The sequence below is a fragment of the Lithobates pipiens genome, unplaced genomic scaffold (genome assembly GCF_037356315.1).
Source record: "Lithobates pipiens isolate NorthernLeopardFrog02 unplaced genomic scaffold, aLitPip1_a1.2 Scaffold_18, whole genome shotgun sequence".
NCBI lineage: Eukaryota > Metazoa > Chordata > Amphibia > Anura > Ranidae > Lithobates > Lithobates pipiens.
Genome location: NW_027507758.1, coordinates 109,218,371 through 109,234,524, shown reverse-complemented (window position 1 = coordinate 109,234,524; position 16,154 = coordinate 109,218,371). Strand labels below are relative to the sequence as shown.

Sequence of the window (16,154 nt, the reverse complement as noted above, 5' to 3'; positions counted from 1 at the left end):
GGGTCTGTCAGCGGCACTTCCGCCAGGTAGGGTCACGTGAGGGTTGGCCGGATCACGTGGTCGTGTAGCTGTCATGGCTGATGCAGAGAACATCAAATCTCTGAGTGGTTTGCTGAATGGAATTGCTCAGAGCAGGTATTATGGGAACTCGGAGATTAATGAGGAGCTGCTGAAGAGGGAGCTGTACCCCGATCTGCCGCTAGATGAGTTCCGAGCGCTGCACGACAAGATGCAAGGCATTGTCAAGGTAATCATCATCATCCAAGGGTCCTGCCATGGTAATGGTCAGCTCTGACTTTTGAAGGGTCAGTCCTATTTCATACAGGCCTCAGCTTGTATAGGAGAAATGTGATCAGCAAGCTTTGTTGAAGCTTAAAACGTACCATTCAGCTGCAGTGTGTAAATGTTGTACATAGTCCTTAAAGTTGCTGTAAAGCTTTGTTTCCCCCCTGAAATAATATACAGACATATTTTCACACAGCAGCCCTAAGCCTCCACTTTTCTGGCACACCTGGCACCTCCTCCTCCAGCGCTCACCCTTAGCCACCATAGAAAGCTATTTGCCATGGAGGTTTGTGAGCTGGGCTGTGTGTGTCTATTGACACACACAACAGAGCTCAACCCCACCTCCCACAACTTACAGGATTTCATTGACAGCAACAGGAGCCAATGGCTCCTGCCGCTGCCTGTGTTCTATAAGGAAAAAAGAGAGCTTCGCTGCAGACGTGCATGGAGCTGGATCAAGAGAGGACTCAGTTAAGTATAAGGAGGGTGAGGAGAAGATACAGGGACATTTTTTATTTGAAGTACGCTGCGCTTTCAAACTTGAAATCCAAATAGTGAAACAAAAAATGTGCTATATAACAACAGCAATAAAGTGATAACGTGCTAAAATACATACAATATTCCAAATAAAGTGCTTTCATACAGGATATGATAAAACATCCATATAGTAAGAAAAAAAGCAATCAATAAAATCCTTAAATCAATATAATGGTGAACCAAACTATAAAAATCCTTATAAAAAAAAAAATATATATATCTTTATATATATATATATATATATATATATATAAAATATAATGTGTGTGTGTGTGTGTGTGTGAGGAAAAAAGTGCTACAGTGTGCTGTGCAATCAAAAAAAGTTAAAAAGTGCTCCAATGTAATCCATGGGATCCAGTGGTTGCTTTGATATCAATCCAATATTAAGGTGCTGCGTGTGCACTCAGGTGTTCCCCCCCCAGGTAATAGTCGCTCACCTTAGGGCGTGTTACCTTGCTGATTAGGCTTGGTCAATACACCATTGGAACCTGTACATTTTCTAATTTCGCTATTTTGATTTTTTTTTTTTTTTTATTCTTTTATTTAATGCGGAAGAAATAACAGGCACATGGACAACAATAATAAAACATACAGAATTTCAAACATACAGCTTACAGTATCACTCAGGTGGGATATACATAGAGACCACCCCCAATACAGGCTTAAACGAAACAAGAAAAACATTCCCAGACCGGGGGCTAGAGTCCTTCTCCAGACCGCCAACACCAATTAGCAAACCAATCCCACCTAGGTGAGCCGCTATTTGGATTTTAAGTTTGAAAGCGCGGCATACTTTAGAATATTGGATGATCTTTGCATGATTTTTGAGACGTGCAATGCTAGCTGCTGATTCAAAATTGTAGTGTCATTTGAGAGACCCTATTTTGGGCTTATAGCAAGTGGTGGCTCGCAGGCCATTACATTGTTTGATTTTTTATTTGAATGCAGAAAATGCATTAAGGTAACAAATTTTGTGCCTTTAGACCCACTTGTGGTGGAGTAAACTCCCATGCAAGACTTTTACATATAGGTAAGCCTTACTAAAGGCTTACCTATAGGTAGTATAAATATTTCTTAAACCTGCACCATTTAGGAGATATTTACTTTTGATGCAGCCGCTGACGTCACCGGCGCATGGGCTTTTAACCACTACAATACAGGGCACTTTCGCCCCCTTCCTTCCCAGCCCAATTTTCAGCTTTCAGCGCTCTCGCATTTTCAGTGACAATTGCGCTGTCATGCTACGCTGTGCCCAAATAAAATTTTTGTCATTTTGTTCGCACAAATAGAGCTTAATTTTGGTGGTATATATTCACGACTCAGTTTTTTCTTTTTTGCGATATAAGCGAAAAAATTGTGGAAATTTGGAAAAAAAAACAATATTTTCTTCTTTCTATTTTAAAAGAAATCCAATAAAATCCAATTTTGTCATAAATTTAAGGCAAAATGTATTCTGCTACATATTTTTGGTAAAATTTTTTACGTTAAGTGTATAATATTAATCAAAGAACAGGAAGGGAGATTTAGGGATTTTGGCGGTGCTGATTAACAGAGTACAATTAATTGAAATACAAATTTTGTAGTACAAAAATTTATTGAGTTTGAAGTTAAAATTAGTAGCAATAAATGCTTAAAAAGTACAGGATAATACAATACAGTGGTTGTTCTCGTCAAGCACACATAGTCCCGACATGTTTCGCATTGGATTGCTTCTTCAGGGGATGTGTGAATATTTGAACAAAATCTTCAACCACTACGTTGATGGTAAAGTAGGGGAATTGTCCACCTCGGGGGTTAACCACAGTTAACCACCGTGGCGGGTCGCAGCCAAGGGTGACGCTTGATCCTCCACACTCTGTACTTCTTGCTGGTACTTCTGTGCAGTTGTGTCTCCCTGAGTGCTCAAAAAGATTTCTTTCAAAATTCGAGCGTCCCCATTTCTCACAACTATTCAACCCATTTTCCCTGGGTTGGCTTTTTAGCCCCCTGCGCCGGACTCCTCCGCTAGCAAAAGAGCTACAAGAAGATAGCGGTGGAGTCCGGCGAGAAGACCCCCGAAGACGGAAGACCCCCGGAGCTGTGCAATAAAATATTTTTTCCCTGTGTTGTGTTTTTTTTGTACTTTATTTCACAGGTGAATGGGTAGGGGTACATTGTACCCCATACTCATTCACATAGGGTGGGGGGCCGGTATCCGGGGGCCCCCTTATTAAAGGGGGCTCCCGGATTCCGATAAGCCCCCCGCCCGTAGACCTCGACAACCAACGGCCAGGGTTGTCGGGAAGAGGCCCTTGTCCTCATCGACATGGGGACAAGGTGCTTTGGGGTGGGGGGGCCGCACGCCCCCCCTCCCCAAGGCACCCCCCCCATGTTGAGGGCACGCGGCCTGGTACGGCTCAGGAGGGGGGGGGCCGCCCGCTCGTCCCCACCCCCTTTCCTGGCCGGCCGGGTAGCGTGCTCGGATAAGGGTCTGGTGTGGATCTGGGGGGGACCCCGACGCCGTTTTTTCGGCGTAGGGGGTTCCCCTTGGAATCCATACCAGACCTAAGGGCCTGGTATGCTCTCGGAGGGGGAACCCACGCCAAATTTTTTTCAGAAATTTGGCGTGGAGTTCCCCCTTGAGCTCATTCTCTGCTTGGCCACGGCAAAAGTCGCCTGGCCTGGGGCGACTTGTAAGTCGTCCCAAGTCAGGTTGAAGTCATCACAAGTCGTGTTGAAGTCATCCCAAGTCGCGCTGTGATCTTAACTCAAGTCGTGTACAAGTTGCCTCACTCAAGTCGCCTACAAGTCGTGTTGCCCCTGTGTGAATGGACTCTGAATCTCCCTTCCTGTTCTTTGATTAATGTTTCTAATTTTCAGGGATGTGGTGCCATCTTTGTTAGGTGTTGTGTGACGCTGAGCCATCAAAAGTATTCTAAGTGTATAATAATTGGTTTGTGTGATCACGGACATATGTAAGCAAATGATCATGTACAGATGCGTGCAGGTGATCACGGACATATGTGTGCAGATAATCATTGGGACATGTGTTTTTATTATTTGGGTACGTGTGTTTACACTGCTTTACACTAGACTGGTGATCAGTGAGTAAAAAGCTGTAAAAAACAGCTCATACTCACTGATCACCAGCCGGCTGCAGCGATTCGCTCTCCTCTCCTCTCCTCAGCGACGACTTCCATGTGAGGAGAGGAGAGCCGATTGCCTAGCAACCAGCTGTTTGTTTACATCACATGACGGCTGTGATTGGACACGACCGCCATGTGATCAGGAGGGCCAATCACAGAGCCCTCCTGCCGATCCGAGATGCGCCGTCTCCGGGTGAGCGCATCGGGATCGCGCCGCTGTGTGCACGCGCGCTCCCTGAGCACGTGCGATCCCCATCCTGCAGGACGTTCAGGAATGTCCAGTCAGAAGGAGAAGGCTCCCACCCAGCCATATATATACATTGGCTGGGTGGAAAGTAGTTAAGGAATGGCATACCTTGCTGTTCCTTCAGAATCCTGTCATGTGAACGGCTGCTCTTGCGCACATCCGTGTTAGTGATGTCATCGTGACTCACAGCCGGAGTCCCTGAACCTGGAAGGGAGACCAGGTGAAGATGAAAGCGCCTGCAGCGGTGACAGCACATCAGCGGAGGGTTTTGTTTTAAAGCGGTTCTTCACCCTAAAGGGGAAGTTCTGCTAATCTGATCCCCCCCCCCCCCCCCCCCCCCTCCGGTGCCACAATCGGCACCTTTCAGGGGGGAGGGGGGTGCAGTTACCTGGATAATCCAGGTATCTGCACCCACTTCCGGGACAGACCGCTGCAGACCCCCGCAGCCCCCCCCCCCCCGCAACCACGCCCCCCCCCATTGTGTTCTGGGAAACACACAGTTCCCAGGACACAGCGGGGACAATAAGAGACGCGCAGCGCGACTCGCGCATGCACAGTAGGGAACCGGGCAGTGAAGCCGCCTGACAGAGGATGGTGGCGGGGGCAGCAGCGAGACGAGCGATTGCTCGTCATCTGCCGCCGACATCGCTGGACCCTGGGACAGGTAAGTGTGATTTTATTAAAAGTCAGCAGCTGCAATATTAGTAGCTGCTGGCTTTTAATATTTTTTTTTTTAGGTGCAGAACCACTTTAAGGTACGTTTCACATAATGCATACTAGCACATTATAACTTTGCCTTGCAGGATTAAAAAACAGCAGTTTGCTACCGCTTTAACCACTCCCCCCCCGGAATATTTATCCCCCTTCATTACCAGGCTATTTTTTTCAATACAGCACTGCTTTAATTTAACTGACAATTGTACAGTCATGCATTGCTGTACTCAACCTGATATAATAAAAAATATTGTTTTATTTTTTTTTTTCAAAATTGATGGTCTTTTATTTAGCAAAAAATAAAAACCGCAGAGGTGATCAAATACCACCAAAATAAACCTCTATTTGTGGGGAAAAAAGGACATAAATTTGATGTCCTTTTTACCCCATAAATAGAGCTTTCTTTTGGTGGCATTTAATCACCTCTGCGGTTTTTATTTTTTGCAAAATAAACAAAAAAAAAACCCATCAATTTTGAAAAAAAAAAAACAATCTTTTTTACTTTCTGCTATAACACATATCTAATAAAACATGTAAAAAAATCTAATTTCTTCATCAATTTAAGCCAATATGTATTCTGCTACATATTTTTGGTAAAAAAAAAAAAAAAATAAGTTTATATTGATTGGTTTGGTTATAGTGTCTACAAACTATGGAATATTTTTATTCATCTGTTTATTCTTTACTAGTAATGGCGGCCATCAGACACTTATAGTGGGACTGCGATATTGCGGACAGTTGGATACTAACTGACACTTTTGACTCTTTTTACGGACCAGTAATATTAATACAGTGTTCAGTACTAAAAATGTGCATTGTCACGGTATTAAGGACATCAGGGGTAATAAAAGGGTTAACTGTGTGCCTAACTAGTGATTTTATGTACTGTGGGAGGTGCTTTTACTAGGGGAAGGCATGGATCCGTGTCCTTGATTTACAGGAACATAGAATCCATGCCTTCTGCACTGACAGAACGGCAATCTGCCTTGTTTACATAGGCAGACTGCCGTTCTCCCTCAGTACCGAAGTATTGGCGGGTACTGGCGGACATCAAGTCCACAGTACCTGCTGATCAGCTGCAGCTGTGTATAATTGCAGTGGTAGTGGGCCACCGATGCAGTGCCACTTTGCCACCATATATGTAAGTAATGTTGTCGACAAGTGGTTAAAGATAGTGCTGATTATCCTTTAGACAAGCTATCTGGCAGGCTTCACCACTTCTTGAGCCTCCTAGCAGCTTATTTAAAGTGACAAGCAGTACTCCTATTAAAGCGGCTGTAAAGGCTCAAGGTTTTCTTACCTTTTATGCATTCTGTACATCAGGGCTCGACAAAACCCGGGCGCCAGGTTGCATTTGCGAATAGAATTAGTGACCTGGCGCCTGGGGTAGCACAGCTGGGGGTATCCTGTCTCCGTGGACCCCCCCGGCGTGATCGCGTCGGGCCGCGCCGCCGGCGGCCGGTAATTAAGCCCCGCCTTTGAGGCCTTCTATGATCCTATGGTTCCTTCTGGAATCTGGCGCCCTCTTGTGGTGGCCGTTGGAATTACAACCATCAATGCTAATGGAGCTTGCCCTGCCTGCCAGTCTATCTCCTTCCCTTTACTTAGAACCCATAAACATATTATATATATATATATATTTATTATTATTATTATTATTTTTTTCTAACACCCTAGAGAGTAAAATGGTGGTCGTTGCAATACTGTCTGTCACACCGTATTTGCACAGCGGACTTACAAGCGCACTATTTTTGGGGAAAAATAATTTATTTAATAAAAAAAAAATAAGACAACCGTGAAGTTAGCCCAATTTTTTTTTATATTGTGAAAGATAATGTTACGCCGAGTAAATCGATACCCAACATGTCATGCTTCAAAATTGCGACCGCTCATGGAATGGCGACAAACTTTTACCCTTTAAAATCTCCATAGGCGACGTTTAAAAAATTCTACAGGTTGCACGTTTTGAGTTACAGAGGAGTTCTGGGGCTAGAATTATTGCTCTTACTCTACCGATCGCAGCGATACCTCACATGTGTGGTTTGAATACCGTTTTTTATATATGCGTTCGCTTCTGCACGCTAGCTTGGCGGGACAGGGCGCGTTTAAATTATTTTTTTTTCTTATTTTAACTTTTATTTTTATTTTTTACACTGTTCTTTAAAAAAAAAAATGTGTGTCACTTTTATTCCTATTACATGGAATGTAAAAATCCCTTGTAATACAAAAAAGCATGACAGGTCTTCTTATATATGAGATCTGGCGTCAAAGAGACCTCACATCTCATATTTACACTAAAATGCAATTTAAAATAAATAAATAAAACAAATAAAATGTCCCTCTAAGAGCTATGGGCAATGACTTGGAGACAGGTGGGGGGCTGGGGGCTATCTTCCCCTCACTCGTCTCCATGTCAGGCCAGGGACAGGTCCAGATCGCCATCACGGACCTGGCTCCTAACTTTTTTAGCTGGCTCCTAGATTCCAAGCAAATTTGTCAACCCCTGCTATACATGAAGGTAAAAAACCGGACTGTTTCCATCGGAATATCCGTCGGACCAAATTTTCCAACTTGCCGGAAATATTTTCAGACAAACTGCTCCGATCGGACATACTCCGATCATGTGTAGAGAGTTCCGATCGGACAAAGTGCCACACATGCTCAGATCAAATTCCTACATCAAAGCTATTGCCTACTAGCCTGAACGTAGTCCCATCGTAATGAAATCACGTTCTGAAAGATCGGATCTTCCGACAACTTTGTCCGACCGCGTGTATGCAACAGTTTCGGACAAGAACCGTCGGATAAAATCCGACGGACAAAATCTGACGGATTTGGTTGTCGGAATCTCCGACCGCGTGTACAAGGGCTAATACTTAGCCGAGCCCCATCTCTATTCAATGATGTGCACTAGAGCAGTGGCACTATCAGATCTCTTCCTCTCCATTGACTAAGACAGCAGTGAGAGCCATTGGCTCCCATTACTGTCAATCAAAGCCAATGAGGAGAGATTGGGGGCGGGGCCGAGTCGCTGTCAGTGTGTGAATGGACATATGGAGCAGCAGCTCTGGAGCAAGGCTGTTTGGGTGCCTCCATAGCAAACAGCTTGCTATTTGGACACTCAGCAGGAGGGAAGGGCCAGGAGGGCTGGCGGGGGAATAGAGAGGGGGAGGATTGGGGCTGCTCTTTGCAAAACCCCTGCACAGAGCAGGTAAGTATGGCATGAATGTCTCTCTGCCCTGTGTGTGCGTGCACAGATGTGCTGTAGAGCTAAGGTCCAGAGAGAGAGCCCTGTGACATATCTACACATGCGCCAGTTTCCCCAGCTGTATGCACATGTGCAAGCAAAGACTGCTATTAGGAAAGTCTGAAACCTTCCCTGTCTTTATGCATGCGCGGAATGTGGAAAATCACCTGCATATGCATAGATGTGCTGATAGGTTGGGCACATATGTGCATTCGCCATAATGGTAGTGCTGGAGAGGGGGCAAAGCTACCTGCTAGGCAGACTGATTAAGCGTACATATTGTATTTAATATTAGTTCCCTTTTGGTCTGTTAAATATTTTATTGGAAGCTTTTTGGTATATCTGTTTGATAAGTTCAAAAAATACCTGTTGATCACCATAGCAGCGTTTTACCGTCGGATTTGCAGCGCATTTGGGCCGCTAGCGGCTGAGAAAGGGTTAAAACTGCCCGCAATATGCCGCAATAGCGGCGTTTTGCCGACGGTAATACATCATTGCCCCATTGATTTCAATGGGGAGCAGCGGTGGAGGAGCGGTAAACACACCGCTCGAAAGAAGCTACTGGCAGGACTTTTCCTGACGTCCTGGCAGGGCAACGCTCCAGTCTGAAAGCCCTAGGGGCTTTCAGACTGGAGACAAAGGAGCAGCAGTTTGAGGGCGGATTGCAGGCGCTATTTCTAATGCTATAGCGCCTGCAAAATGCCCTCGGTGTGAAAGAGGTCTCAGAGCTGTCCTGTTTTCTCTCTGCACTTCCTGGGCTATCTGAAAGAGCCCTCCTAGTTCTTATCTTGGACTACAGAATAATTAGCCCCTTTGTTGTTTTGAGAGTAGGCATCTTTGAGTAGTGTGGCAAAAGATACAGGGCAGGGCTGACACCACGCAGTCCACAAAAAATGCTTTGTGTTGTCTGTCAGGCTACAATAGTAAATAAAACAAAAATTCCCTGCTTAACTCGTCAGCCTGCTACCAACTAAATTATCCTGTCTAACAGTTTGCATTAAAAACAAGGGTTTTTAAAGAATTGCAAAAAAGACAAGGGTTTAGTTAGCACACATTTGCAAAAACATGCATAAGCTGTGGAGGCTGCGACAAGGTACCCCAGTATTATCTGCAGTCCAATCTCTATACATTTTCGAGAGCCTGCATATAGTTATTGCTAGAAAAATACTCAGAACCCCCAAACATTATATATATATATATATATATATATATATATATATATATATATATATATAATATTTTTTTTTAGCAGAGACCCTAGAGAATAAAATGGTGGTTGTTTCAATATTTTATGCCACACTGTATTTGTGCAGCTGCCTATCAAACGCAATTTTTTTTGGGAAAAATACACTTTAATGAATAAAAAATAAACAGTAAAGATAGGCAAATTTTTTTTGTATAATGTGAAAGATGATGTAACGCTGCGAGAATCGTGATCTTTATTCTAAGCAAAAAAAATTGTGATTCTCATTTTGGCCAAAATCGTGCAGCTCTACTTATCACATAGTAAGGGCTTCCGATGGACAGTCTCACAACAGCAGGGAACCTTCGACAAAGATAACAGTACTGGGAGGACACACCTGCAGGACCAAGAGAAAACACCAGGGGGCATAAAACTAAGTGCAGCATTAAAAGAGAAGTATGTTTTGTTTTTTTTAAGAATCATACTTACCTAGGTGGATGCAGCATCGGTACAATCCTGCATCTGTCCTGCGGCGCCTCTAACAGTAAGAACAGAGCAATTGAACATTGTTGATTGCTCGGTTCTCACAGCTCCCCCAGCAGAGAGCTGGTGACTGTCAGTCACCAGCTCTGCTCTTCCCCCTCCTCGCTCACCGGAGCACTAGGCTGTGGAGGGGGCAGCTGGCTCAGGCTCTTGGTGGCTCGCTGAGAGGCTGAGTCGGATGTTGGTCCAGGGATATGGTGGATCCCGACTCCATGGTCATGATGATGTGGAGCCTGGACCGACTTCTGTAACAAAACAAAGGTGCTTTATTGTTGTCAGCTCAGATCAGCTTTAAACAAAACCTTACAAAATGCTTGGATACCATACTGAAGGTAAGGACAGACACAACCACAATTAGCAGAGTAATTGATTAATTACACATTTTCAATACGAGATAAACAGCTACAGGATTGAACAGAAGAGATTTGTAGCTATTAAATATATACAGTGCCTTGCCAAACTATTCACCCTCCTTGACTTTTTACCTATTTTGTTACATTACAGCCTTTAGTTCAATGTTTTGTAAATCTGAATTATATGTGATGGATCAGAACACAATAGTCTAAGTTGCTGAAGTAAAATTAGAAAAATATATACATAAAAATATTTTTCAGAAATAAAAAACTGATAATTGGCATGTGTGTATGTATTCACCCCTTTTGTTATGAAGCCCATAAAAAGCTCAGGTGCAACCAATTACCGTCAGAAGTCACATAATTAGTGAAATGATGTCCACCTGTGTGCAATCTAAGTGTCACATGATCTGTCATTACATATGCACACCTTTTTTAAAGGCCCCAGAGGCTGTAACACCTAAGCAAGAGGTACCACTAACCAAACACAGCCATGAAGACCAAGGAACTCTCCAAACAAGTAAGGGACAATGTTGTTGAGAAGTACAAGTCGGGGTTAGGTTATAAAAAAAATATCCATATCTTTGATGATCCCTAGGAGCACCATCAAATCTATCATAACCAAATGGAAAGAACATGGAACAAGAGCAAACTCATCAAGAGATGGCCGCATGCCAAAACTCACAGATCGGGCAAGGTGGGCATTAATCAGAGAAGCAGCACAGAGACCTAAGGTAACCCTGGAGGAGCTGCAGAGTTCCACAGCAGAGACTGGAGTATCTGTACATAGGACAACAATAAGCAGTACGCTCCATAGAGTTGGGCTTTATGGCAGAGTGGCAAGAAGAAAGCCATTACGTTCAGCAAAAAAAAATGGCACGTTTTGAGTTTGAGAAAAGGCATGTGGGAGACTCCCAAAATGTATGGAGGAAGGTGCTCTTGTCTGATGAGACTAAAATTAAACGTTTTGGACATTAAAGAAAATGCTATGTCTGGCGCAAACCCAACACATTACATCACCCAAAGAACACCTTTCCTGCTGGTCAGAGTTGAGGGAAAGATGGATGGTGCTAAATACAGGGATATTTTTGAGCAAAACCTGTACCACCCTTTGTGTGATTTGAGAATGGAAAATACGATGTCGTTTCTGAGGAGTGTAGTATACCCTGTGTAGGAACTTAACCTGAATAAGTTTGTCCCTAGAGGAGATTACCAGTCATCCCAGTCCTCCCTGTCCAGTGACGGTAGGTCACTCTGCCACACCTTCCACAACCCCTCCACCTTAGGGGAGTTAGTGCCCAAAAGCTCAATATACACGGTCAATAGGGGTTTATCTAAGTCACCGAGGGAGAATAAGTCTTCAATAGGGTCAGCCTGGAGGAGCATCGGCTGGGGAAACAGTACTTTAGCGGCATGTCGCAGTTGAAGATATCTAAACCGCATCCACTGGGGCAGTTGAAATTTGTGAATAAAGTCATCCATGGGAAGTAAAGCTCCTTGATGCATGACATCTCCCAGGGTTAAAACGCCTCTCCTGGCCCAAGCCTGGGGATCAGGCAGGGTACGGAACTGTTGCAAGCTGGGATTACCCCAAAAGGGTTGGGCTGGTGACAGCTGATTGAGTTGTATAAGTCTACGTCTAGCAGCCACCCACCCTCTCCATGTGGCTCTCGGTCCAGGAACCTGCATGTATGCCTTGGGGCCTCTATGTGCAAAATTGTGTCAATCAGCTAAGGAACCCAGACTAACCACCTCCAAACAAGTGGCCGTGTTCGAGCTCGAGCCCATGAACCATTGCTGGACTGTTAGCAGCATTGCAGCCCAATAGTAGACCTTAAAGTTGGGCAAGGCCAGGCTCCCCAGGCAAGCCGGGAGCTACAGGGTAGAGGGTGCCAGTCCGGGGACACCTTCACACCAGAGGAAGGACCCCAAACATTGTTCACTTTCTCTAAAAAAGGAAACCGGGACCCATATTGGACAGTTCCTAAAAAAATAAAAAAAATAAAAATAGTTGCATTTGGGCAGGAAGATCGTTTTAGGGAGATTTATCTGTCCCAGTAAATTGAGTGGCAGGTGGGACCAGGAGTTCCATTTAGCTTTCAGAGTTGTCAACAGGGGGAGAAGGTTCTTATCCATGTAGTCAGTGAGGTGTTGTGTCACTATTACCCCCAAATAACGGAATTCCTCTAACCACTGCAAGGGGGAGGAGGCAGCAGTCTTTACTGCATCTATGGGGAATAGGACCGACTTGGACCAGTTTATGTTAATACCTGAGAAAGCACCAAATTCTTCAAAAATACAAAGAGCGCCTAATAATGAGGGGCCAGCGTCATTAAGATACAGCAATGCGTCGTCCGCATACAGGAACAGCCGCTCTTCCAATTTTCCCAGAAAAAGGCCCATAACGTCATGAGCAGACCTGATCAAAATGGCCAGGGGCTCCAGTGCCAGGGCAAACAGACTGGGGGAGAGTGGGCCTCCCTGCCGTATACCGAGAAATAGGTTAAAATGGGTAGAAAGCCAGTTGTTAGTACAGACCCTCGCTCTAGGGGCATTGTACAGTAGTTTGATTCTGTGAATAAATTTGGGGCCGGACCAAAATCGTTGAAGGACTTTCCAAAGGTACATCCACTCTACGGAGTCAAATGCCTTTTCAATAACTCTAGAGCCCCGATTGTCATGGGGAACAGTCAGGTTTAGATAAAGTCGTCTGATGTTTGTCGGCTCCCTTCCCCGTCATTAAGCCAGTCTGGTCAACATCAACAAGGTCCTCAATGACTTGGAATAACCAACTGGCTAGGACTTTCGCAAAGATTTTGGCATCCACATTTAGTAAGGATATTGGTCTATACGCCGCACAGTCCTGTGGGTCCTTGCCGGATTTGGGAAGCAACACAATCACGGCTTCATTCATTGTGTCAGGCAACTCCTCCAGGGAACCATAGTCTGAGATAAGGACAGTCAATTTAGGTGCAAGAACTTCCATGAAATTGCTATAAAATTCAGATGGCAAGCCATCCGTTCCTGGGGCCTTACCACTCTTCAACCATCCCATGGCCAATTGTACCTCCTCCAGGGTGATATCCACGTCCAATCTCTCCCTATCCTCTGTCGCCAACGTTGGAAAGGAAATAGGATCAAAGAAAACGGAAAGATTGGAGGGCGAGACATCAGCCCAGGCGGAGTATAGGTCCTGGAAGAATTGTAGAAAACGAGCATTAATTTGGTCAGGCGCTGTCAGTATGTGATAGTCCTTGTCCCTAACACAGCCAATCTCCTAACGCCAACCAGGTCAGAAGTTTCCCATCCCCCAACCCCCAAGTGTAGGAGGGCCTTATCAGTCTGGGCCACTCTGAGAGTGGACAATTCCTGAAGAGCCCGCTGCCATGTCTTATACTGCTCCAGATTTGGGGCCTGCATATAAGCTGCCTCTAACCTAGTCACCCTCCCCTCCATCTCCTCCAGGGACAGGGAAACCTCCCTCCGGAGGCATGTAATACAAGAAATGTATTCCCCCCTCCCTGCCCATGATTTAAATGAATCCCACAGCACAGGTGGGGAGGCAGTATCTCGGTTGTCTGTCTAGTAGTTACAAATAAAGGCCGTCAATGGTTCTTGCAGTCATTCATCATTTACCCAAAATCTGGACAGTCTCCACAAACTAGACTCAGGGGGAACAGCAAGAACAAGGGCGTGGTATATCAGGACATGGTCCGAGATGCCCCTGGGAAGCATAGACATGTCTTGGACTTGCCTTTTAAAGCAGTTCTGGATGCAAAAACTAGGTCTATCCTAGATAGTGTCTTCTGAGTAGCCGAATGACAGGTGAACTCTCTCGTGAACGGGTGTATATGCCTCCAGACAACCGTAAGGGCATAAATATAAGCCCACAGTCAGAGATCAGGAGGGTCAAGGGCCGAGGAGTGCAACCTCTCAAGGGCCACACACAGGACCATATGGATATCCCCCATAAAATAAATAAGGTCACTGTCTAATTGAACCACTAGTTGCATAATATGGTGTAAAAGCTGGACCAGAGGCTGCTGGTATGCTCAGCCACTGTGTCCTCCCTCTGCTGAGGACAGCCGGGTCCTCACCTTGTCCATGTCCTGTCTGAACAGCCCCACATCTAGTTGTACGGCATCCACCTTTTTGAAGTCAGGGCGGTTATAGAGGTCTGGCAGTTGGCAATTGCAGCCAGGACCTCGGCTGGTCTCAGCTGATCTCCCTGCTCTGTCTGGGATGCCATATTGGCTGTGGAGCACATTTGTGTATCCACATGACTGGCAGAGGCTAGAGCAGTTTCCTCCGGTATAGGGGGGAACATATATCTTCTTACCCCGGCCTCTTGGTGCATGGAAGTATCAGCAGTGGTGGGATGGCTGGGATATTGAGTGGATTGCAGGGATTCAGCCTAATACAGCAATGAAGCTCCAGCTCAGACATCCACTCAGGTCTCCATCTTGGCCACGCCCCCCTGGACCAACTTCTGTAACATCAGCAGAGAGTGGACTTCAGACCACTGTCTGCTGAAAATGGGTCACAGGAGTGCAAAATGGACTGCACTCCTGTGATCCATAGGAGAAATACAACCAAACAAGCTTAGGCTGTACTTCTCATTTTTTTTTTTTTGTTCCCCCCCCACCCATTTCCACCACCTTCCACTGCTCACCTGGGCTCTCCCATCCCACCTGAATTAGGTTTGATTGGGTCATGACATCACATACAGTTTACACAGGAGCCAACGGCACCAGTTTTCAAAAATCGATCTTGGTGTTTTTGAATACTGTCAAGTCTAGAAGAGGGGTTTGGGGTCCCCCCAGATCCCTCCCTAAAGAGTCTCTTGTCACCGTCTATTACTGTCACAAGGGATGTTTACATCCTTTGTGACAATAAATGTGATTGCAATTTTTTTTTTCTTAAAGGGACAGTTTGGCGCGCAGAAGTGGATGCATACGTAAGTAGCGCCTGCAAATGTAAACGGTGTTCAAACCACACATGTAAACTATCACCACAATCGATTGAGCGAGAGCAATAATTCTAGCGCAAGAGCTCCTCTGTAACTGTAAGAAACAGGCAACCATTAAACAGCGAGTGTGCGCAAATTTAAAGCATGACACGTTGCGTATCTATTTACTCAGTTTAACATCATCTTTCACATTATACAAAAAAATTGGGCTAACTTTACAGTTTTGTGTTTTTTCTTGTTTTCTTTTTTTTTATTATTATTTATTAACCACTTAATAACCGCCCTATAGCCGTATGACGGCTTCAGGGCGGTTTCTTAACTGTGGGAGGCCGTCATATGACGTCCTCCCAGAATTCCGCTCTTGCGCGCCCCCTGGGGCGCGCACTCGAGAGCATCCGTGACCGCCGGGTCCTGTGGTCCTGTGTCACGGATCATGGTAAACGGCCGCTCGTCGCGCCCGTTTACCACGTGATCGCTCCGTCAAATGACGGAGTGATCACTTGTAAACAAACCGGCGTCATGTTATGACGCCGGTTCCTCCCTCCCCCTCTCTGTACCGATCGGAACAGCGGAGGGGGAAGAGATCGGTGTCAGCAGCGATGTGGGCTGCATCTGCAGTGCCCACATCGCTGCTCACCGAAAATTAACCCCTCAATTCCCTGCAAATACTCTGCAATACCCTGCCATTACTCTGCATTACTCTGCAATACCCTGCAATACTCTGCATTACTCTGCAATACCCTGCAATACCCTGCAATACCCTGCAATACTCTGCAATAGTCTGCATTACTCTGCAATACCCTGCAATACTCTGCAATACTCTGCAATACTCTGCATTACCCTGCAATACTCTGCAATACCCTGCAACGCTCTGCAACACCCACCAATACCCTGCAACACTCTGCAATGCTCTGCAACACCCGCCAATACCGTGCAACACTCTGCAATGCT

General features: G+C 45.4%; 1 protein-coding gene across 2 annotated transcripts in view; it reads left to right on the top strand.

Moving 5' to 3' along the window:
• The first annotated feature begins 11 nt into the window (after positions 1-11).
• The window catches only part of COMMD1 (copper metabolism domain containing 1), a 263,676-nt gene continuing 247,533 nt past the window's right edge, over positions 12-16,154 (top strand). Inside the window, exon 1 of one of the 2 annotated variants that reach the window (XM_077485993.1) lies at positions 12-247. In XM_077485993.1, the coding sequence (XP_077342119.1) occupies positions 74-247 (174 nt within the window). In that variant the 5' untranslated portion in view covers positions 12-73. The remainder of the gene's footprint in view (positions 248-16,154) is intronic. The other variant, XM_077485992.1, reaches the window with a different exon arrangement.